Source organism: Vombatus ursinus, unplaced genomic scaffold, assembly GCF_900497805.2.
Source record: "Vombatus ursinus unplaced genomic scaffold, bare-nosed wombat genome assembly UNPS02007284.1, whole genome shotgun sequence".
NCBI lineage: Eukaryota > Metazoa > Chordata > Mammalia > Diprotodontia > Vombatidae > Vombatus > Vombatus ursinus.
Window position 1 is genome coordinate 9,445,962 of NW_020947062.1, and position 23,862 is coordinate 9,469,823.

The 23,862-nt window shown below is 36.1% G+C and overlaps 1 protein-coding gene across 9 annotated transcripts in view; it reads left to right on the forward strand.

Annotated features, from left to right (window-relative positions):
* Positions 1-23,862, forward strand: part of PPP2R5C (protein phosphatase 2 regulatory subunit B'gamma) — a 197,156-nt gene that overhangs the window by 165,866 nt on the left and 7,428 nt on the right. For 5 of the 9 annotated variants that reach the window (XM_027849051.1, XM_027849052.1, XM_027849054.1 and 2 more), the window contains 5 exons: positions 3,475-3,645; positions 12,498-12,625; positions 15,262-15,363; positions 17,607-17,679; positions 20,864-20,980. In XM_027849051.1, the coding sequence (XP_027704852.1) occupies positions 3,475-3,645; positions 12,498-12,625; positions 15,262-15,363; positions 17,607-17,679; positions 20,864-20,980 (591 nt within the window). Of the gene's footprint in view, positions 1-3,474; positions 3,646-12,497; positions 12,626-15,261; positions 15,364-17,606; positions 17,839-20,863; positions 20,986-23,862 lie in introns of those variants that run through there. The other 4 variants (XM_027849053.1, XM_027849057.1, XM_027849060.1 and 1 more) reach the window with 3 other exon arrangements.

Genomic DNA, 23,862 nt, shown 5'->3' on the forward strand with positions numbered 1-23,862 from the left:
CAGTTCTTAGAATAATATACAATTTTTTTTCCCTTCCAAGTTAACAAGCAATCTCCTACCCCCTGAAATCGATATCTACACACCTGGGAAGTAGGGGAAGTAAGAGTCCTTCTTTAGTCAGTTCTGTGATTACTATTTTACAGTCACAACTGTTAGCAGTTGTTAGTTGAATTGCCTGCTTTCTTGTACTTTGTAATTTTAATTTCAGGTTATGGTTTTAAATTGAGGAGTTGTATGTTTAGATACCAGTGGAAAAGGTGTGATTTTTAAAAAAAAAAAAAAAACCATAGCTGACAAAATAAAATAAATAGGATTGATATTTTCTTTCCTAATAGCTGTACCACTTCACTGCTTAATGCCAATTTTAATGTAGGAGAAAATGTCAAAAATCCATGACACTTAGATATTTGTCAGGTCTACTAAGGGGAGTTCAAACACTGACTTCCCCTCAGGTAACTTGATTTACATCCTGTGCCACCCATCAGACTTTTCATTTTCATGCTTAGATCTATTCCCCTCAAATTTCTCACGTATAAGAAAAAGCTCTTGGTCATCATTCATTAGATATCAACAAGCAATAACAGAAAATTCTGCAGAGGTGATGTGCTCAGAAACCAGGTGAAGGAGAGCACTGTCTGACTTAATCCCTGCTTCCATCCATTTTAAGGAGTGACATTTACTCTGCATTCTCCACCGTAGGATTCCCAGGAACTATCTACCATATTTGTGTCTGAGACTTTGGAAGCCCCAAAGGAATTGTACCAAATCTTATCAGACTTCAATATCAAGCACAGTTGAGGTACTGAATGCCATGTAGAGGATACTTTATTTTTATCCTCCTTAACTAAACTGAAGACTTGTTTTGGTGGTGGAAATGCAGCTGCATAATTGATATGGAAGCACTTTTTAAAAGCAATTTTTTACATGTGGCATGACCCGACTCCTATATTTGTAAGGTATTCTCCAGATCAAACACTCAGAGAGTCTTATTGTCATATTGTCATATTCTTTTTCTGTCCCAGTAATTAAACAAAAACTATGAATATTGAAGATAGTTCTGTTAGTTGTCAAGACTGTACTGACATGTACTGGTCATATGCCCCAAAATGACATTTGAAGGTTTTTTTTTAAATTTACTGTTAATGTTGTTGTTATTGAGAGACAGCATGGTGTAATGGATGAGTTAGTCTACCCCCACTTCTGACACATTCTGGCCATGTGACTCTGGGGGAGCTAGTCACTTACCTCTCTGTGCCCCAGGCAGCAAAGAAGCTGCCAGTTTTCATGGGGGAAGGACATTCCTCACCACCAACTCTCTTCACAAATGGAATCATAGGTCTGATCCAAAACTATTTTTGTCATAAAGCCAAAACAAAAACTACATTTCTTTATTGGAATACTTTTGTTTAATATAGTTTAATATAGAAAAGTACAGTGGATTCTGTTATTCTGATCTTACTGGTATATCTGGACAGCCTCCTAGGATCTTTAGCTTCTTTTCAAATTGCTTGTTTTAGTGATAATAATATTAAAATATAGCCAGTTCTGTTATGTAGGCATTCTGTTAAATAAACATTGACAAAAGTACAATAAATTATATTTATTGGTTATTGTTATATAATATATTTTAATATAATAATATCATGTATTTTAATAAATATATGTAAAGTTATTCTTACTGGTAAGTTATATTGAGATAGTTATTCCCTAAAGTGAAATGTTTATCCCTACTACTGCTGCTTCCTTTTTTTAATGTTCAGTTTAAAACATTGAGATTTTAAAACATCTAGCATCGAGCATTACATTGTTACTTAATTCTGTTATAAAATGTTTATGAAGCCTTAAAAGATTTCTGGGCCCATATACAAAATTTTCTTTTTAAAAAAGGCAACACTTTTAAGTATTTAACCTCTCTTAAAATAGGTCCTACAAAAGTGAAATATGCAGTTCTCACCCATTTGTCTTTGAGTAAACTTGGCCAACCTACAAGTCTTGAACCAAGTCCCAAAGTAAAAAAATATCCTCTCCCCATCTCACTGCAATGCCAAGTCAAGGGGGAAATTCCATAGCCAGGGGAACCACAAGTTTCAAAACCCCCTGACCTCAGTTCTCTGAAATTCAAGACTCAGGACCATTAGTAATCTTGTCCAAGCTTGGCAGTCAAAGGGTTCCTAGTAAGAGGTTATCTCCAAGGAAATGAGCTTAGAAATCTAGTCCTTATAGAAAAGTTCAGTTTCTTGAATTGCACTCAAAAGTAAGTAGCCATTGTTGATCAGGATTAGCATTCCCTGAGCAGCTCACTTTCTTCAACAACAAAAAATACTGTTGCATTCTGAACTCACAGAAATAGCTGAGTATTGTCTAATGCAGGAATCTGAGTTGTCCAGGTTCTGACTCCTTCAAATCAATCCTATGATAGCTCCATAAGCTATAATCAGAAGATAGGACCTTTTTAAGAGAGTTAATATCAGAACCAGTGTCTGTTTTATGGCTCACAGACTGGGTTTTTTTTTTTCTGTTTCAAATAATAGAATTCCTTTATACAAGTGAACAAGGAAAGTAGTAGATGTATAAAGTGATTTTTAGGGAGAGAGCATGACATCACAGAAAGGCATCTAGACTCAGAATCAGAAGACCTGAGTTTGATAGCTGACTTCCAATACTCACTAGTGTTGTGTGTACCTTATCACAGCACTTAACTCTAAGCCTCCATTTCCTTATGTAGAATGGAGATGATAATACTTATAAAACATAAAGAGCTATGGAAACTTCAGTTTTTTATGTTATTATCATTGTTATCTGAGTTCTTTCCAAATTGTAAATTTGAGGTGGGAAGTAGGGAGACATCTTATATTGGATTATATGAATACCTTCTTTGAAAGAAAACTCTGTTACAAATATCCAAAATTTCACAACTGGGATTACCTGTGAACAAGTAGTTGCTTTGTGTAAGAAAAGTTGTTGAAGGTACAGAAATTTTTCAAAACTAAGTCCAGACACTCATTATTCTGAATAATGGAATAGAGATTTGGGAATGATAGAAAGGTCACAAAGGACTTGCCTTCATGTGTCACTAAAAATTCTGTACCTGGTCCAATCCACAAATAAACCAGTGTATTACATCAGCCATATCAATGTATTTTTAGTTGCCCTAGATCTCTTTATTCCTTGTTGCTCCTGTGACCACTCATTTTATTTTCTTTTCAAAATTTATTCAAGAAACCAATCTTAATACAATTTAACTAGAAAGGGTTGGTTACATAAACTTAAAACCTGGATTTATATCAGATGTAAAGTAACATTCCTCAATTTTAAGAGACTGGATGCTATTATTACACTTTATTATCGCTCTTTCTATGAGTAAACAAAACCTTTGTGTTAATTTGTTAGTACAAACCAGGAATGTGCATGATGAATTAATAAGACCGTGTAGATCAAGAATCGAAGGACCTAATGTGATTTTTCTTTTTCTAGGTGGTAATGGCACTTCTCAAATACTGGCCAAAGACTCACAGTCCAAAAGAAGTCATGTTCTTAAATGAATTAGAGGAGATTCTAGATGTTATTGAGCCATCTGAATTTGTAAAGGTCATGGAACCTCTTTTCAGACAACTAGCCAAATGTGTTTCCAGCCCACATTTCCAGGTGTGTATTGTTTAGAAAAATAGAATAAATAATTAACTTTATAAGGTTGTTTTTTTTGTTTTTTTGTTTTTTAATTTTGAAAGCTGTACCTTTTTAAATGGTGCACCAAACTTTGCTACAGTGCCAAAGTTGTTCAGAGTAAAATAAAAGTCAACAAATATTGACATTGTCATCCTTTGTGTCACCATTTCAAACTCATTGTCCTTTATTTTTTATTAAAGTAGACGTAATAGAATATTGCTAACTTCTAAAACTCTAAAACCAGTGCTAGTTGTCATCTTCATGTAAAGCCTACTTCCAGAGCACATAGCATAATATTTTAAACCAAGTGGTTGCAATGGATTGACTCTGTTCTCTAAAATACACTTCTCTTTTCCAGTGAGTCTTCTCACGTCATCCCTTCCCTCTCTAACATCTTCAGTCTCTTCATTTCTACAGGTTCCTTCTCTTCTGCTTTTATTTATTTATTTGTTTGTTTGTTTGTTTGTCTGTTTATTTGTTTATTTATTTTGGTGAGGCAATTGGGGTTAAGTGACTTGCCCAGAGTCACACAGCTAGTGAGTGTTATGTGTCTGAGGCTGGATTTGAACTCAGGTCCTCCTGACTCCAGAGCCGGTACTCTATCCACTGCGCCACCTAGCTGCCCCCCTCTTTCTGCTTTTAGACATACATAGGTTTTTCTGCCCTCTAAAAAAGTTTCCCATTGACCTTGCCTCCATTCCCTATTCTTCCATTCCATTCCTTTCATTACCATATTCCAATAACATGTGGTTTATTTCTGTGCCTTTATGTTTATGTCTTCCCCATCCCTTCTTTGACTGCTGCATTTTGACTTTGACCCCTACCACTCCACTGAAAATTTTCTCAAAGATCAGTAACAATGAAAGAGTGAGATGCATCCGGAAAGACCCAGGTGTGGCTTCAAGAGACCTACATTCAATCCTTACCTTCTGTTTACTACCGTGGCAAGTCACTAAATCTGCCTAAGGATCAATTTCCTATTCGTAAAATGAGGGAATTCTAATAGATGATTTCCAAGACCCATTCCAGGTAGAAAAGGGCCAGGTTGTGATGGGCTTTAAATGCAAAACAAAGGACTTTATATTGATCCTGGAGATAATAGGGAGCTGCAAGAGTTTGAGGAAAGGGGGTGACATGGAGAGACCTGAACCTTTGGCACCTGACCAGAAAATGGATTGGAGGTGTAAGGCAGGGAGACCATTTAGGACACTATTGTAGTAGTCCCAGAGAGTAGTGATGGAGGCTTAAACTAGGCGCTGTGAGTGAGGAATACATGAAGAATACAAGAATACATGAGGCAGAAATCATAAGATTTGACAATAGATTAACTGTATAGGGTGGAGTGAGACATTAAGGATGACTCAAGAAAGGGATCCCAGCAGACTTAGAAAAACACAAAATAATATCATCTATATTATGTTGTATTTATATTTATTACATTTTAATCTGATTCAGGTTGCAGTCACCATGGGGGTGGGGGGAAGGACAACAAGTTTGACACCTCTAAGAGTATAATAGTTTGAAATGTCTAAAAGGTGAGGGCAGCCAGGTAACACAGTGATTAGAGCCCCTGCCGTGGAGTCAGGAGGACCTGAGTTCAACAGTAAGTGCCCTAAGAGGAGTACAAAGATAAAGCTATATAAGTTCCATGGAAGGAGAGCTCGGTTTCTGCTGGGGTTATCAGAGAACATTTTATAGATGTAGCATTTTAGCTGGTCCTATAAAGTTGGTCTTCCAAGAGGAAGAGATAGAGAAGTTGTGTGGGGAGGGAGAAATGGAAAGGTGCATAGCAAACACCAAGGCTGGAACATGCATACTATGTTTAAGGAGTAGTAAGTAGTCTAGTTTGACTGGAGTCTGTGATGTACATGTAGTGGATAAAGAAGATTGGACCAAATTATGGAAGGCTTTAAATAACAGGCTAAGGAATATGGATATTATTCAATGAACCAGTGGGGAGCTATTGAAGGTTTTTAAGTAGGGAAGGGAAACTACCAAAATGGTGTTGTAAGGTAATTAATCTGGCATTGGTTTATCAGATAGATTTGGGTAGCTAAGAAGGAAACTCTTAGATGTGGAAACCAGTTATGGTGAAAGATGATAGAAGCCTAAAATGGGTGGTCACAGGCATGTTGATGCAAAGGAAAGTATGCTTCATTTGGAGTCAGATGACCTGGGTTTAAATCCTACCTTTGTTACTTTTACTACCTTTATGACCTTGGGAGGGTCACTTAACTTCTCTGAGTCTCATTTTCCAAATCTGTAAAATGAAGACTAAATGGCTTTTGAGGTCTTTTCCAGATCTAAGTCTGTAATATTATAATAATGATACTATGTAAAATGGATTATAGATTAAGAACAGTCACTATGTAGTACCTACTCCTGTCCATGACCTCCAAAATTCCTCCAGCAAGTCTGCCCAAATTTTATAGGTCTTCCTCTTGGCTTTTTTAGATACGATATCTGATAAAACACTTGAGCTGTCCGTCTTTTGTCTTTCAGTATAACCACATGACCAACCAATCTCATTTTCTGATCATACATGTCCTAGGTAATATATTTTATGCCTTCTTTTGTGTGTATAAGTTACCATTGGTAATATGCTGCCACCTGTTTAATAACCATGGCACTATAGTCTTTCCATTACCGTTTGGTTCAGGCACAGTTTTGTTTCTTCATGGTTTGTGGTATTCCATTATTCATAGTCTTATAGCATCACTTACAGCTTGTTATGTGAAAAGTAGGTTTTTGGTTGAAGGAGTAGCTTGGAATTGTCAAAAGCACTGTGCAATTTCCAAAATGGTCCATTCGTAGTCTGTCTAAGATGAATGTACAAATAGATAAAATGGTCTGTCTATCCATCCACCTGCAAATCCTAGTCTGGAAAATAGTCATTCCTTATCTATTTGGTTTTTCTTGTGTGAATTGATTGGCCAAACTCTTCAGTGACCCTAAATCTATAGAATCAGTCCCTGAATACTTTCAAAATTCTATCACCTTGAGGATGAATTTCCTCTAATGTGTATTTGACATGAACTAGCTGTTCTTCCTGGGTTATTCTTGAGTACCATTTCTATTTCCTCATTCAGCCCACCACAGGCTGAGTAAAATCCAGATATGGTGGTTCCACTTTCAAAATGCTGACAGATCGGTACCATTTTCTTCATTATTGTCCACCTAGTTTCATCATGAGGGCAAGGATCCTTTCACTTTTATCTTCGTATTCCCCAGCATCTACCACAATATCTTATACATAGTAGCTACTTAATAATAATTGGTTACTAAATTGTTTAATTTCTCTGAAAAGGTTTGTTCTTTCTGACCTGGGAGGTTGAGAGTAACTAAACTTAATATAACCAAGTTGCCTAACAAATTATCTTGTTTTATACAAAGCATGAAGCATTTTGTTTTAGTGTATATCAGCATTTCTAACCCTGTTATTTTTCAGTATACTTCATAGCCTGATCTAGTTGTAAAATTTTAATGAAAAGTGCTTGATAAAGCTTGGTAAAGAATTTGCTTATATACCAGACATTGGTAATCTATTCTGAAGTAAGTTAGTTCACTTACTTTAGTATTGTGTGTAGAATTAACTCTCATTGGAGACCATCCCATATAGAATCATAAAATTTTAGAGCCAAAAGGGATTTAGAAGACATTTAATCCAACTCTCTCATTTTAAAGATAAGAAACTTGAGCCCAGAGACGTGTGATAACTTAACCAGCTAAATTCTGGTACTGTAGGCAACAGGGCCAGGCATAAGGTCAAAGTTTCTTAATGTCTTATGCAACATTCTTTCTCTTTTACTATTTCTACTTAATTTTCCCATTTAAGAAAAGAAAATAGTTTTTAAACCAGCTGGCATGAGCATAGAGCAAGAGAATACTGCTGTCTAGAAGTTTATTCACAAAATCTCTATTTAGACATAAATAGAGGACATTAAAGTCATATGAAAATCTAGTCATTAAAAACATTTTCCCTGAAAAGTTTGAGCCTCAACTTCAGGTCCGAAATTAGCTAATATAATAAATTCAAAAACAAGTAGATTGGCACATAAATCCCACATTGTGCCTTAAGTCTTTGTGTATCATCATTTTGAATAGGGTGTAAGCTTATGATAGGAAGCAGAGGAGAAGAGAAGCCACAGAAGAGACTAAAGCAAGATTACAGGTGTGGTATGGTTAGAACACATACCAGAGTATTTACCAAATGTGTGATTTGAGAATAGTTATAGTATGAGACCAGTATTTAAAATATATATTCAGTAATTGAGTTTTCAAAGTTTGGGATTTAGGGTTTTTTTGTTTTGTTTTTGGTTATCAAAAAATTCACTGTAGTTTAAACTTTAATGAATCTGTGGTCTCATCTATGTAAGTATTTCTTCTACCCATACAGATTATGTGCATATATTTCCATCCTTTATAGCTCTTGTCCATGTCTTTCTGTAGTTCCTGAACAGGAACAGTCATCCATGGCACTAAGGATCATCTTGATTTCTTGGCAGTTTATAGATAGATACCAATGGAGCCACCAGGGTGTCCATCGGTGATCTGTCCTTTGCTCTTGTTAAATGCTTAGATCATCTCCTTTCTTTGGTCATACATCTCCTGATGATATCCTTTATGGTAATTGGAAAATATAGTTCTTCAGTGATATTGAATTGCAGCCTATTCATACCTGTCATATACCTCTCCATTGCATTTTGTGTGACCTGCAACTTTTAATTCTTTAGACACTGATATTCTACTAGTTACAGCTATGCGGGATCACCAGACAATTAATAATATTAAAAAGATAAGACTGTTTCAGGGAAACTCTTAGGATCAATAAAATCACTTTGCAGTTTCCCAAATGCAAACAAGGCAGATTTCTTCAAAACAGATCCTGTTCTGTTTTGGACGCACCTCATTGTCCACACACACAGTCATTGGATCGGCAATTTGAGGTGTCCATCCAACTTTATGCCATGGTCTGGAGGCCGTGGCTTTACCCCCATGGAGAGTGCGATTAGCCAGTCTGAAGAGGGGAAGATGAATCACATACCAGCCGCTGAAAGAACTCATCAGTGGGCTTGTCTCCAGCACAGCCACACTCACCTTTCCTCCGTTACAGCCCCACATTCCCTTACTTCATTCCCTTTTTCAGCTATACAAGCTCTCAGCCTTCCCCTTTCCCTAGTTAGGCATCTGTTTCTTAGTGTAGTTATGACCTAACCCCAAACACAGCAAAAGCACAAGTGCCACTCAGATAGTGTAACACACATACACAGAGAGACATTCTCACCAGGGGAAAAAAAATTACCTTTAATAGGCTTGTACCAGCAAAAAAAGAGTTTAGAGACGACTGATCTAAACAGTAGGTGTTCTTTATCCAATTAGTTTTTCCTGTATGGATAGCTGGACCAAATATTTTTGCGTGGTTATGAACCTCAGGAGGCCCTGAAGTATTCTGAGACTTAGTGCAATCAGTATAAAATCATGGGAGACCAAAAGCATGTGGAGCACTTCAGCAGCTATAGGTGACCACTCTTCAGTTTCGACTGTGTGCCAGACTTCATGACAGTAGCAAATGCCTTTGGACTCCTATGTCTCCTTGCTTTAAAAGTCTCACTTGACATCATCAGAGGCTGAATCAGATGCTTCCCCCCCAAAGGACACAAACAATAAATAGAATAAGATCTTGAACTCTCTACATCTTTTAGTCAGTTGGGTTACTGTGCCGATGGGATCTGCTCTTTTCCAAAAGCCCGCCTGTTTACCCTTCTTATACCTTCATCAAGGATGCTTCCAATGAGTATCTAGACTGTTCTCATAAAAATGCTGTAGAAATGGTAAAGTAAGAATATGGGCCAATTTGTTGTTTCAGTCATGTCTGACTCTTCATGGCCCCATTTGGGGTTTTCTTGGCAAGGATACTGGAGTGGTTTGCCATTTCCTTCTCCAGCTCATTTTACTGAGGAAACTGATACAAACAGGGTTAACTTGCCCGGGGTCACACAGGCAGTAAGTGTCTGAGGACAGTGATATGAGATGAGGAGGGGAGAAGAGGGAGTTCCGTAAGGGCATCAGTTTTTTTCAATCAAATATGTAGCCAGGTTCTTAGCTGAGAGGGTAAGGGGAGAGAAGCCACGGGAGAAGTGAGAAGGGATGAGGTTTGGAAGCAGTTTTGTCCTTAAAGGCCTTGTGATAATGTGAGCTAAGTGGATGTCTTGCCAAGCTTTCTATAAATTCGCGTTTTTTTCCTCCACTGCTTCACTTTGTTTTATGTCAGTACCATTCATAACGTTTAACTATCCTCTGTAAGTTTCTTAAATCTTTTTATTAATATCTTTATTTTGACATGACCTTCATTACCTAGCATATCCCTCTCTCCTGCAAACCAGAGAGCCATCTTTTATAGGCTAAGAAAAATAAGCAGGTCACCAAACATATGGTCACAATAACTTATGCAGATGCATACAGCCACCTCCATAAGGTGTTTTTTTTTTTAAAGCAGAGACTTTTTATTCTTTTTTCAATTTCAAATTCTGTCCCTCTTCCTGCCCCTTCACCAACCCAAGAAGGCAAGAAAAACAAAATGTATTACAAATATGTATAGTCATGCAAAACCAATTTCTGCATTAGCCATGTACCCTCCATAAGTTACAAAGCAAGCTTATATTTTAAACCAGTGTTGCAAACTAATATCTGTCTGTATGACAAGAATATCAGGTGTTTGCTGAGGCAGCTTTTGGGCTTTGTTTCTTTGTGATGATTCATTTACAGCAATTAAACTTTGATAGGATATGGTAATGATCTGTGTTAGTATCTGTTCTTTATCCATTTCCCACTTTTTTGTATCAGATTGGAAGTACAAACATATACCATGTCTTCTCATTTTTCTTCTAGTTTGGTGTTGGTTTTTCTATTTGCTGTAAGAAATCAGTCTTACATGTACACAAACAGCTGATGTAGAAATAACTCCCACATAGTGACCAGCCATTTCTTTTGTCTGTTAGAATTTTTTTGGTGATGTTATTTGGTATTCTTCATATCCAGTGCCTCCCAACTCTGTTCTTGAAAGAAGTATTCATGGTGTACAGGCATGACTTTTCAGGGCAATCTACAAACCTCTGGCATCTCTTGCTTTTTACTTCCAAACTGTGAGCTAATTACATTTTTTACATTCTCTCCTATTCCCATTTTTCCTTTGAGATCACTGAACATTAAATATATATTGATTTAATTCAGAGAATTTTAATGAGTTCTTCATAAAATTTCTCTTCCTCAACCTTTTCAATAAATAATGTGACATCTTCATGATAGTATTTCTGCAAATGTTTGCCATGAGTACTGGCCGTGTGAGATGGCCAGGTATCTGTAAAATGATGTTTCTTGTCCTTGGATATATCATAAAACCACTGCCAGCTCTGTTATTTGCCTTTCCAAGGAGAATTTGTGAGCCATATTTCCATCTTAACTCTAACTTCATTTGTCTTTTGGTTTCAAGAGTGATGTGATTCGGTTCTTCCATGTTTGTCTCCTCCGTCCACCATTATCTCACGTTTAGGATATTTGCAGCTGAATTAATATTTATAGACAGTCAGAAAACTGGGTGATCTTAGCACCTTTTGCTCCCTTTTCCACTGCTTTGCCATTGCAATAGCAAAAACAGAAGAGGCTTCACAGGATTCTATTTTATGGGTTGCTGTGGTCCATGAATACGCCCCTTGAACAGCAGGCATCATCTTTTGCCAGATGCCTAAAGCCTCTTTAGGATGGTATGCCAGAGCCTCTGTACTGTGGCTCCCACTTTGAGGATCCAGAGTCATCTCCATGCCACATGGAGGCATCATAGTAGGTCTCTGTAGAAGAAGAGTTTAAAATGCAGGGAAAATTACAGATCTTTTCCTGAATTTCAAACCATTTAACTTTCATTTCTTACTCTAATGAAATCTTACTTCCAGACTTGTCTTCAGTCATTTCCCTCTTCTTAAGTGCTGCAAAATTCAACTGCTCTGGGTTTTTGGTTTTGTTTTGTTTGAAAGTTTCATGCTCTTTGATCTTGTATGTTCCATGTGTCTGGATGTCTTGCAGAATAGTTTTTATTTATATGTAGAAATAATCATTTTGGATTTTAAGCTCATAATTTAAAGTGATTGCTCTTTCTGAATGCCTACAAGACTTTGTATATTGCATTTTATGGCCCTTTTCTCATTCTGTCTTTGTATTTGTCTTCCCTATTGAACTGTAAGGATATTGAGGATTGTGTTCGTATCTTAGTCTTCTTTGTATTCCCCACAAGTGTCCAACACAGGGCCCTTTGCATGCATCTATATTCCTGGTGTATTTATTGAATGAATAAATGTGGTTGACTAATACCACCTTAGATTATAGGCTACTGGGGTCAGAAGTCAAGTTGTGTGGTTTTCATAGGGCCAAGAAGGACAAATATCAGCAGATATTTGTCTTCAACGAAAGGCTTTTAATAGAATACAGGCACACACCTAGGCAACATCATTTCTTAATAAATTATTAATAACATTATAATCATACTTTGACTGAATATATCTCACACTTCCTAAAAGTATTTAGCTCCTCACCTAAGTGACTCTGGCTCTCCTTTCAGCTCTTTTCCTATGGTACATTTCCCTACATTTTCTCACTAAATGATCTCCAGTGTCCCTTCTAGCTCTAAGCCCTATGATCGAGATTTTTTTTTTTTTGTAAAACCATCTTACAACATTAGGTGGCATAAGCCTGTACTTCACCTGTTTTCAGGTTTTTAATTTGTAACTTACAAATTTAAACCTGTTCATTGTAGAAAAAAATCATGTGTCTTTGTTTTTCAGGTGGCAGAGCGGGCACTGTATTACTGGAATAATGAATACATTATGAGTTTAATCAGTGACAATGCAGCAAAGATTCTACCCATCATGTTTCCATCTTTGTACCGTAATTCAAAGACCCATTGGAATAAGTAAGAAATAAGTTACAACTTTAACCAGCAATGTCTATACTTTGTCAGTTTTGCTGAAGCTTCTTACTAATTAGTGTTGAAATCTAGATTTTAAGCATCAGTGAAGAAAATTCAGAATTGAGACTCCAGATTTATGTAGACTCAAGTAATACTGCAGATTCTAGCAATAGTCCTTTTTTTCCCCTCCTTAGCTGCCGAGTCAACATCATGGCGTATCAGTTGACTCTCAGCCTTTATGGCTTCCACAAAGGAAATATCTCATTAGCTTCATAACCCAGAATCTCACTCAGAGAAGCTAAAGCTTCCTCTTCCTGGAGGACTTCATAGCTAATTTTTGCCCTGGAATGCTTCCCACGTCCCCGACAACAAAGGCACAGTATTCCAGGCCCATGCGCTGAGGAATCCTTGCGGTACAGAAGTTACAGTAGCTTCCTTTGTACCACCAAGATGCTAAAGAAAGAGGAGAGAATGTACTTCTAAAATAGTAATAGCATCCAAAAGAAATAAGTACATTTAATTTTATTTCCTTCTAAGTTTGTGTTCCTTTATTTCAACTGCTTATTTATTAAATTACATCTTTTGAGACATAAAGAACTTATTCTGGATTTTTCCATGAGAATTAATGTTTTCCTCCTCCAAAGTCTTGCTCCAAGCTTTCATCAAAAGCTATGCCATCAGAGCACAAGCTCTGGCAGGTAGTAACACAGTGAAAAGAATAAGTACAATGGATTTCTATACTATATTATACATTTATTTTCCAAGGATCAGCCAACCCAAGTGCACAGTCATTTTTACCAGAACAGTGGCCAACTACGAGAAGAATTTTTTTAGCCACAGCAGCGCATGAACAGCATATATTAATTTTGCCTGTAAAATATTAGTAATGCTTACATATATCAAAACATATATCAATAATCCCTTTAGGCATAAAGGGATTCTCTTCTGCATTAGTGGAAGGATTGCCCATACTGTGATAAAATTACAACTCTAACATATCATAGAAAGACTGTTATACCTGTACGCATAGAGAAATACAGCATCACGTAGCTAGAAAGGACTTTAGAGGTCATGTAGTCCAGCTCATATCTACACAGGAATCCTCTAATCCTCTTTATGTCCCTGACAAGTGGTCGTTCAGTCTCTTCTTAAACGCCTCCAATGATGGAGAACCCACTTGCTCTCAAGGACCCAGATCTCTTGTGCAGCTCACATTGTTATCAGTCTAAGAATCCAGAGTTTGAATCCCTATTCTAGCACATACTACTGCCTCTGTGATCATAAGCAAGTCGTTACTTCACTTTTCTGAAACTGTTTCTCAGCTCTGTAAAGGAGTCTTAACACAGTACTTATCTCACAGGTTTGTTGTGAGGAAAGTGCTTTATAAATCTTAAAGAAATAGAAATGTGAGATAGTATAATTGTCATCCTAAAGAACTTACAGAAGAATATGTCTATGTCTAAGGACCAGCCTAGATACATTAGAGTCATGTCACCAAGTTGGACCACAGGGTAAGGAATCTTTCAACCATAGCAATTCTTTGGTGGAAGGAATGTCCACACTGATGAAATTACAGATTATTGACCCACTCTATTTTTTTTATAGTCAACCAAAAGAAATTCCCATATTGCTCATGTCCAAAAACATGTCTCATTCTGCATATTGGTTTCCCATCACTTCAGAGATGAAGAAACTGAAACCCAGAGAAGGGATGTGATTGGCCCAAGTTCACACAACTGGAGAGTAACAGAGCTGAAACTAAAAGATTTCTTGATTCCTAAATGGGTGTCTTTGATTATATCACAGTGCCCTTCACTGACAATCATATTTGCACCCAGTCCTTTTTTTCAACAGTTGTTCCTGATTTACTTGAACATCTCTCTATGCTGGTGGTGATAGAGTTGGGTTTTTTTTTTTTTCATTGATATGGATAAGGTTTTGACTTACAGATGAGCAAATATGTGGGTGGAAAAACAGATGCACCATGTAGTTATAGTGCTACTCAGTATAATTTGATTATTGTTTCTTAAAATAGTAAACACAGTTTTCATGACTTTTATGATGTGAACATTGTCAATAATAAGTAACTAATGTCTTAAAAAGAAAAAATAACTATTGAATACCACTACTTTCAGAATATGAAGTTTGTCTATAAAAGAAGTTTTCTTAAGTACTCTAAGTAATGTTATTTTATTAAGGTTAAATAAAGATGGTTGGAATTTAAGAATAAATTTTAATGGTTTTCCTTGAGCTTTGAATATCGAAATTTCATTTTGAATATCTAAAAACTAAAAATCAATTCAGTTTTTTAGGTAGGGGTTCAACTAGGTTGGACTATTAATAGTTCCTTCTGGCTTTGTAGTCTTTTGTTTCCCCAGTTAACAAAATTTGCAAGACTGTTAAAATGATCTAAAACACTTCAGATGTTAGCTTCTGTATAAGTGACACGACACAAGTGTTTTTGTGAGACTATGTTTAGTCTTAAAGATTTCTATTCTAATTATGTTAAAATACCTACAAATTAAATGATCTCCCAAAGTGATTTAATTCTCGTTATCTAGACAGCTGGCTACTATTGACCAGTATGGCACATTATTCAGCTTAAAGTATTAAGTTTCAATCTGAAATTTTACTTGTAGAACAATACATGGCTTGATATATAATGCATTGAAACTCTTCATGGAGATGAACCAAAAACTGTTTGATGACTGCACGCAACAATTTAAAGCAGAGAAAATGAAGTAAGTTACCATCTTCTGAATGTGTTATTTCTACAGTGTCTTCCTAATTGTTGCTTATCAGCTTACCTTGCTTGTTCTAGAAAATTCCTCTTACCTTTAAAGTAAAGCTGTGGCCCTTTTTCTCAGTATAAACAGTTTCAACTTTATCCTGTAATAACTTTATTGTGAATATACTTTATGGAATGTGTTTGTTTTAATACTTTAAGTTAGACTTTCTGTCCAGGAAAAATAATACCAGCAAAAATTCTAACTGAGAGAGAATTATAATAAATCAACAAGTTATTTTGATTCCCCTCTATAAGTCAGTTTTTCTTCTCTTCCCTTCCTTCTTTTTTTATATGAAGATGTTTTCTTAATTTCTTTCTCTCCTTTTCTGTCCTTTTCTCCGACTTCTCATTTTCTTCCCCCTTTATTTATTTAATCATTTTCATGATTAGGGCCGATGGACCATTGCTAGAGGTTAGGCTTCATGAACCACATGGGGGAAGATGGCAGTCTTTCCACCTAGTTACAGACCACCAATTTAAAGAAAGATAATTAACATTCATATAGTGCTTAAAGATTTACAGAGCCCTTTATACATAGTATCTCATTTATCTTCATAAGATCCTGTGAAGTATATATAGCATATGGGAACCGTTTTCTTCATTAAGTATCTATTTCCCCATGTTACATTTGAGAAATCTGTCACAGAGAAGCTAAATGATCTGTCCATCACTCCACAGTTAGCAGGGGTCAGGAGTGGGATTCCAAACCAGGTTTCTTCTGTCTCCAAGTCTAGCACTTTGCTTCTCTCCACCTCCATCCCCTTCCCCCTACACCGCCTCCCAGAGACACTTGCACCTGTGTCTGTTGGACCTGTAATGCCAGGGTAGTAACAGGGAAACAAGGAGAAGATGCGAGTGTACAGCAGAGTTTGGGTGAGGAGTCAAAATGATAAGAAAAGAGGAATGATCCATCTGCTTACGTACGACATTTCAGGAAAGGGTAGAAAGCCCTAGTTAGCCATATTGAACAACTAACAACAAATGTGATCCCACCAGAAATCATTTTCCCCCATTCACTTAGCTTTATTAAAAACCTTTCTTCCGCCCCTCCTCAGCAGTTGCTCAGCCCAATTTATTGAGAATGAGCAAAATGGATCAACTGGTCATTTTTCCCTATGTGCCCCATTAATACATCATATTTTATAAAATATCATAGATTTCATGTTATGAAACATCTCTGTTACCGAACTTCCAAACAGAGCTTTTTGCATTCTCAAGAATTGCATAAACATTTTCATTCACATCAGTACTTATGTATTTTGAATCCATGATCTCTTCAGTGTGGGTACTCCCTCCACTGTACAAATTACTGCCCGTCTAGTCCTTCTCATTCTGTGTAGTACTTGTCCACACCTTTGCATTAAATTCCTCACAGAATAATGTGAAAATATGTTTAATAAGAATGTATATGTATAGCCTATATCATCTTGGGGAGAGAGGGGGGAGAAAAATTTAAAACTCAAAAGCTTATGAGAATGATTGTTGATAAATCAAAACAAATTAATAAAGTTAAAAAAAAATTCCTCACAGAAGATGAACCCCTACATCCTGGCAGATTTCACAGGGTCTGTAAACTAGGATGTAGGAAAAAAAATGTACATTTTAAAAGATTCTGAGGAATCTGTTGGCCTCCTGACATTTCATGAATATCAGTCTCTGGTTGGGACAGTGACTTCTCCAAAGGTCACACAGCTATAGAACCTAGGTTGCCTGACTCCCAGGACTCGTCCTTGTTAATAGTGTTTGCTCTAGCATTTCAGCTCGCTCCACCCTGTCTCCCATTTTGTCACGTACTCTGATTTTGCTTTAGATATAAATAAATTATGCCATCAAGTTAAGAGAGATTGTAGATTTTGTAGAGAAGCTTCTAGAGTAAGGTGATAAGTTATCATATGTTAAATGAAAAATCAGTGATTTTAAGTACCTGTGGATGCCATTCGTCCTTTGCAAGAGTGGAGGACTGTGACTTTGGCATGGTGCATGCCATGTCAGACACATTGGATGTGTGGTTTTCTCTTTTTTATCCTTTATTATACGGAATGGCTTATAAGTTAGGGAAGGGAAGTAGAATATATTCAGAAGTGAAGGTGAAAGACAATAAAAATGAGATAAAAATATTTTTGTCTGTTTTTAGAAATTAACCTTTTAAAACTTCTCCTTTCTGGTATTTTAATTTGAGATCTTGCTGTTTTTCAGAGAGAAGCTAAAACTGAAGGAACGGGAAGAAGCTTGGGTTAAAATAGAAAATCTAGCCAAGTCCAACCCCCAGGTACTGAAAAAAAGAGTCACATGAAAACATGGGGGGGTTTTGTGAATATCAGTATAAGATCAGGTATTTGATATCATCTTAGAGATGGAAAAAGAAACCAGTTCTACTAATAATGTATATGCACTATCTGCAATAAAAAATACTTTTAAACTTTGTAAACTTCCTCTTGTGCAAGTACTTATTTTGTGGGTCCCTCACCACCACCCCCAAAAAAAGGTTACCTCAGAATTTACTAAGTAAGTTTTTCCTTTTTTTTAAATGTGTCATTGATCTAGTTGCAGCTATAACACGTAAATTACAGTCCAGTGAAACCCTGATTTGGACCTTAGGCCTTTGGACTGCAATTGCAGCTTGCTTCTTTTCTGACAACTGTCATAAATTTTTAAAAGCCTGAAGCAAAGCCTTGCACATACTCCTTTCATTTAAAATAATACAGATTTTTTTTAATAAGTTAAATTTAAATTGATTGAAAACAAAACAGATGACTTTTTCTTCTAGAACTGCTTTAGTCTTTAATAATAACTAAGTGTGCAGCACATTGCTGCAGTTTCACAGGAGTTAGATACTGGAAGACCATACTAGAGATCACCTAGTTCAACCCCTTATTTTACAGATGAGGAACCTGAGGCACAGAGGTGTCACATGACTTGGGCATAGTCACAAATCTAGTAAGTAACAGAGCCAGGCCTTGAACCCAGGCTTTCTGACTCTGAATCTAGTACCCTTTCCATTGGTCCAGGCTGTGCTATGTATGCCAGCAGTCGGTCTGGCCTTTGCCTTCATTCATCAGAGTTATACATGTCAAAAAAAAATTGCTTTTAAAATTGAAGGCAATTTAAAAACTTTATCGAATAGATGTAGTTCCCAAATAGATTCCCAGTTTTGGCAGGATAGTTCTTTGAAATGGAGACCTTTGGTTTTGTGTACATGTGGTATTTGTACATTCAAAGCAGTATCAATTGTGAAACCTCATTACCTCCTGCCTTCTATTTGATATGTCACTGATTCTAATGATGCCTTTTATTGAATATCAGTCTCTGAGTCTTTTCCACACTAAGATTTTATTTCCAGGTTCCCTTCTACTGTGCTAAAAAGAAATAATTTCCTAACACGGTGAGAATCATTGGCTGAATCTCAAGATACAGAGAGACACCCAGTAGTTTTCCTACTAGGGTCTGTAGTTTTTTGTTTTCTTACAGAAAAAGTTTAAAAATTTCTCTTTCTATATGTTTTTCCCTGAAACTAGAGAATATTTTTAAAATATAATCACTAAAGTCTCCTTGATGAGCCGTCTCTTTTCTATCATTTATTACCATTCTACTCCAGGAGGTTTTTGACAAGCAGTGTGGTTAAATCTTAAGAGTAAATTTAAGCAAATGGAACTGTGAGGGAGATAAAATTCTGTTTGATCCAGAATTCATATGCACAATTAAGAGAGTGTTTTGTGTCATAAAATATGTATTTGTTATTTAAAATCATCAAAAATGATTTTAAAAAGAATGGTAACAAATGAGCCAGTTTTATTCCCGATTTTTAAATGTTTATGAAAATAAGCCTATTGATTTTTATTACCTTTCTGTTAGAGCTGCAAATTAAATCTCAATCATTATATCATTTCATAAGTTATTTCATAAGACTGGAAAAGTTAACTTCTTTTAAGCCATATTACATAGAAATGTTTTATTATCACTTTAAAGTATATAGTTCATAAGACACAAAGTATGTAGTATAACTTTTTCCAGTGCTTTTTTAAAAATTGTGTTCCTTTTTGTGTATAAGTTTATGCTAAGCACTTTCTGTTTAATAGGTTCATAGCATATTGTGTTTGGAATTTTATTAAGCAAATGAATTTCAAATCATATTCTTTAAGTCTTAGGAGTTTTCTTAAAAGGTACCATCAAACTGTGCAACTGATAGAGATCCTGAAGTCTTATATATGTGTGTGCCTGATGTTGCAAAGTATCTTGCTTAGATAAATTATTAATGCTGATGCCATACCAAACACACACTTGAAAATCCACAGCTAAGAATTTGTTCTCTTTGAATTTGAAGTCACTATCTTAATAAAACATAAGACACAAACCATATATCTAACATACAGGCCATATGATTGTATTTGCATAAAATATAGCAATTGAGTTAAAGTACCTTTATGCTTTACCTTAGAAAAACTAGTCAGGTATGCGGACTGAGTACATACAGTAAATAGGGATCTATGTTCGGTACTTAGTATAGCCTAATAAATGTTTTTTCTTCTTCCTTCCTTCCTTCCTAATTATTGAATTTTCTAAAGTTTGATTGTTGTGCTCTTGATTGTCATTCTTTTTCAATATTCTTGTAACTTTACCAATCATGTAAAAGTAATAGCTTTAACCCATAGTTATAGTCTTCAAATAAACCATTTTGTGATGGCAATTATAAACTTTTGTAATACCGCACCGTGAATTTAACATTGTTCTGTCTTCCCATATCTGTCTGTACCATTTGTGACTAAATCATAGTAACATCTGTCAGCACCTTACCGTTATGTAATAGTATTTGAAAATGGAAAATACTTCATGGGTTAAAATTTCAGAGTATGAAATTACAGTGGACTTAACACATGTTCTTCAAATTATTGAAGAAAAAAAACACTGGTTTATAGGCATTTCAGTATATTGCTTGCTGTCCTGTGTCTAAAATTTTACAGGTTCTATTAACTGTCATATAACAAACTAATACTAAAGAGTTTCTGTAGAATGACTGAAGATTAATTGAAGATGATATTGAGATGATTGAAGCCTAATTTTCAGTCTCAAATTTGACTTTTGGTAGGATGTGCCATAATTGTTTTATTTTTATACTAGAATTGCTAATGACTTACCATATGTCCATTGTTACATATTTAGAAAACTTGTGTTTTGCTTAGTCAGTGCTCATACATTTTCCCCAGTTTTTAAAAAAAAAAAAAAGTTCTGTTTGCATCTTTTTCTTGGATACAAAAAGCAACTATATAGAGAGGGTTGAAGGTTTGGGGCACTTTAAGAAATATTCAGTTCTGGTCAGACATATTATAATTAATCTTTTTAATTACCTAAAACAAATTATCCCTTGAATTAAATACTACTTCACCTGGCAATAAAATGCTTTGAAGTATGTAGTGGTTCCTTCCTGAGAGTGACGATTTTAACAATTTGCATTTTAGTACACAGTGTATAGTGAAGCCAGTTCCATGAATCTTCCAGTTGCAATGGAAACAGATGGGCCTTTATATGAAGATTTACAGATGCTGAAAAAGACAGTCAATGAAGAGTCACGTCAGGTAAAATTATATGGAGATAAGTTGAGCTGCTCTTAATAAATACTTATAATTTTAGCTGATGGTGCTATGTGTACCAGTACCTTTGTCTTAAATAAATCAATATAATTTAATAATACACATAGCAAATGTCACCCATGGATTTTATCTAGTAATGGAATCACTAGTATTATTAAGTGATAGTTTATTTTTTAAAATTAAATATCCTGAAACCTGTATTTTCCTTAACCTGATCTTTTAATCACAGTAATTTGAAAGCTAACCACACTACTTTTAGCTTCTGTACAACTCTTATTCTTAAAAACAATAGCAGCCTCCCACCTCCCTAGCACTTTCTCCTGCTTCCCTGCTATTTCAGTTCTAACCCTGAGGCAGCCTCCTCTCTCTCTTTGTCCAGATGACTAAATCTGCCCCACCACACTGGAAACTTCAAAGTAGAATAATTTTTTTCCCTCTCTCCACTTAATCAGGAACACTACTTGGAAGGGGGGAATAGGGCTACACAAGTTAGGGTGTCACACACACACACACACACACACACACGTCACCAAACATTGTACTAAATTCTAGAGCGTACAATGTAAGCAGAAAAGAAAGACAATTTCTGCCCATTTCACATTTTTATGTAATAATCTTACATTTTCTTGGGAGAAAATAACACTTAATTTTATTGTTATAGGGAATTCCTCATGAGCTTACCTCCCTCTACTAGGGAGCCCCCAGCATCTTCTGTGGAGTGAGCAGTCTTAGAAAATTGCCTGGGGCATTGAAAGGTTAAGTCTATGCCTAGGCAGTTAGTATGTGTCAGAGGTAGATTTGAACTCAAGGTTTCCTGTCTCAAAGAGTCTGCTTTGTATCCATTAACCCTTGCTGCCTCTGTGGCCAGTATTATTTGCTATTAATCCACCCACCAGGGTATAAGATCTATTTTATTTTTGTGTAATTTCAGCCTTATATTGGCATTCCCTCTACCAATGTAAGCTTATCACAATTAATCAGTTGAGGCAGCATGATATGGTGGGCAAAGGGAAAGGAATAATAAGCATTTATATAGCAACTACTGTGTGCCAGGCACTGTGCTAAGCGCTTTTAGAAATATTATCTCATTTGGTTCTTGCAAAAACCCTGAGAGGTAGGTGCTGTTATTATCCCCATTTTATAGCTGAGGCAAACAGAGGTGAAATGACTTGTCTAGTTTCACACAACTAGTATCTGCGGTCAAATTTGAACTCAGATCTTCCTTCAGGCCCAGAGTTCTATCCACTGTGCCCCCTAGTTAGCTCAGCTGAGGCAGCATGGTACAGGGGAAGGAACCCTAGAATGGGAGCCAGAAGACCTAAACTTTCTGTTCCTGTCTCTGCCATTGATTGGCTGTAGTGACTTCAGACATATATCTCCCTGGCTTCAGTTTCCTCATTTGTGTAAGATCCCTTCCAGCTGAGGCTGTCAGAGTTCTTGGTGAATCAAGTTTCTATCATAATCACTTCAATGGATGTTTTCTAGGTACTTCTGGCCTTGGCCTGCAGCTTTTTGTGGGGTTTTGTTTCACTAGTTATAAGAAAATTTGATTTCTTCTCCTGGTTTTATTACTTGCCGTGGAACTCATTTATCTCTGAACCTGTCTTGAGAACTGGAATAAATCCCTAAGTTCCCTTCTAGCTCCAGTTCTGTGCTTTATGAACTTGAAGTATGTCTTTGGTAGTGATGGGTCCAAATAGAATGTCAGGTCTGCCCCATTGGAGGCTATTTCATAGGTTTAAGCTTTAGAGGAGAATTTCTTCTGGTATAGATCATTTAGCCTCTCCCAGGATTTAAGTAGCTCCCTTATTTCTTCCCTCAAGATCACCCATTCATATGTTAAATGAATAAGCATGAATTTAGCCATAAGCAGATTCAGGAAAACTGAACCTAGAAATAGCTCCACCAGAGTGTAACATATTATAGCACAAAGGTGACCTTGGGTTCTCAAAAAGTATGAAAACTCTAGCAGGTCCTGCCAAGCTTTAATGGTGTCAAGAACAGGCCTTCAAACAGTCTGTCAGTTTTCTGAGTACCAGACTAGCTAAGTTTGGAAATAGTTATTAATAGGTCATCCATGGGGGTGATGGATTTTTCAGCCACAACTCACGCTGATAGTTGTGATCTATGTGAGAATAAGGATTTCCTCACTTAATGACATCTGTCTGTGTAGCTACTTTGCTCTTTAACCACCACGGAATATACCTTTGAGAAGTCTCAAAATTAATTAGCAAAATATTTAATGTTTCTTTTTAAAAACCAACCCTTTATCATAACTATGAACTGTGTTTTATGTGGTGTATAACAAACTACACTTTGCTTACAATTAATTGCTAAGCCCAATTAATGCAAAAAAGACTATAGTTTTGTTTTTGTTTTGTTTTTTTCAAATCCAGTAAGTCAAGACATACTCCACTAAATTAATTATGGATCTAGACAGATGTAGCAATCATTTTTAAATAATGTTTGATGAAAGAGTTCAATATTGTAAACACCAGAAAGCAGCAGGCCTTAATAGCAGCTCCCATGTCATCTCTGAGTCTGGGTGTTGAAATAGGTCAGTGAGCATTTTTTTCCATCTCATTGAAGTTTTAAAATTATGAACATTTGCAGGCTTAAGGTGTAAAGGACTCCCTTGGAAACATGAGTAATCCATATGTTGCATAATCTGGTTATCACTAGATTTCATACTTTTGTGAGATAACTCAGTGCTTTGTGAAATTAAGCTTTTCCAAGAGTTATTTTGGTTTTAGGGTTGTTGTTGTTTTTTAACTTCTTTTGAAAAGTAAAGGAAAGAATTCAAATTAATTCTCCTTGATGGACCCAATGAACAAGTGCCATTTTAGTTTTGCTTAATTTATTTGAGA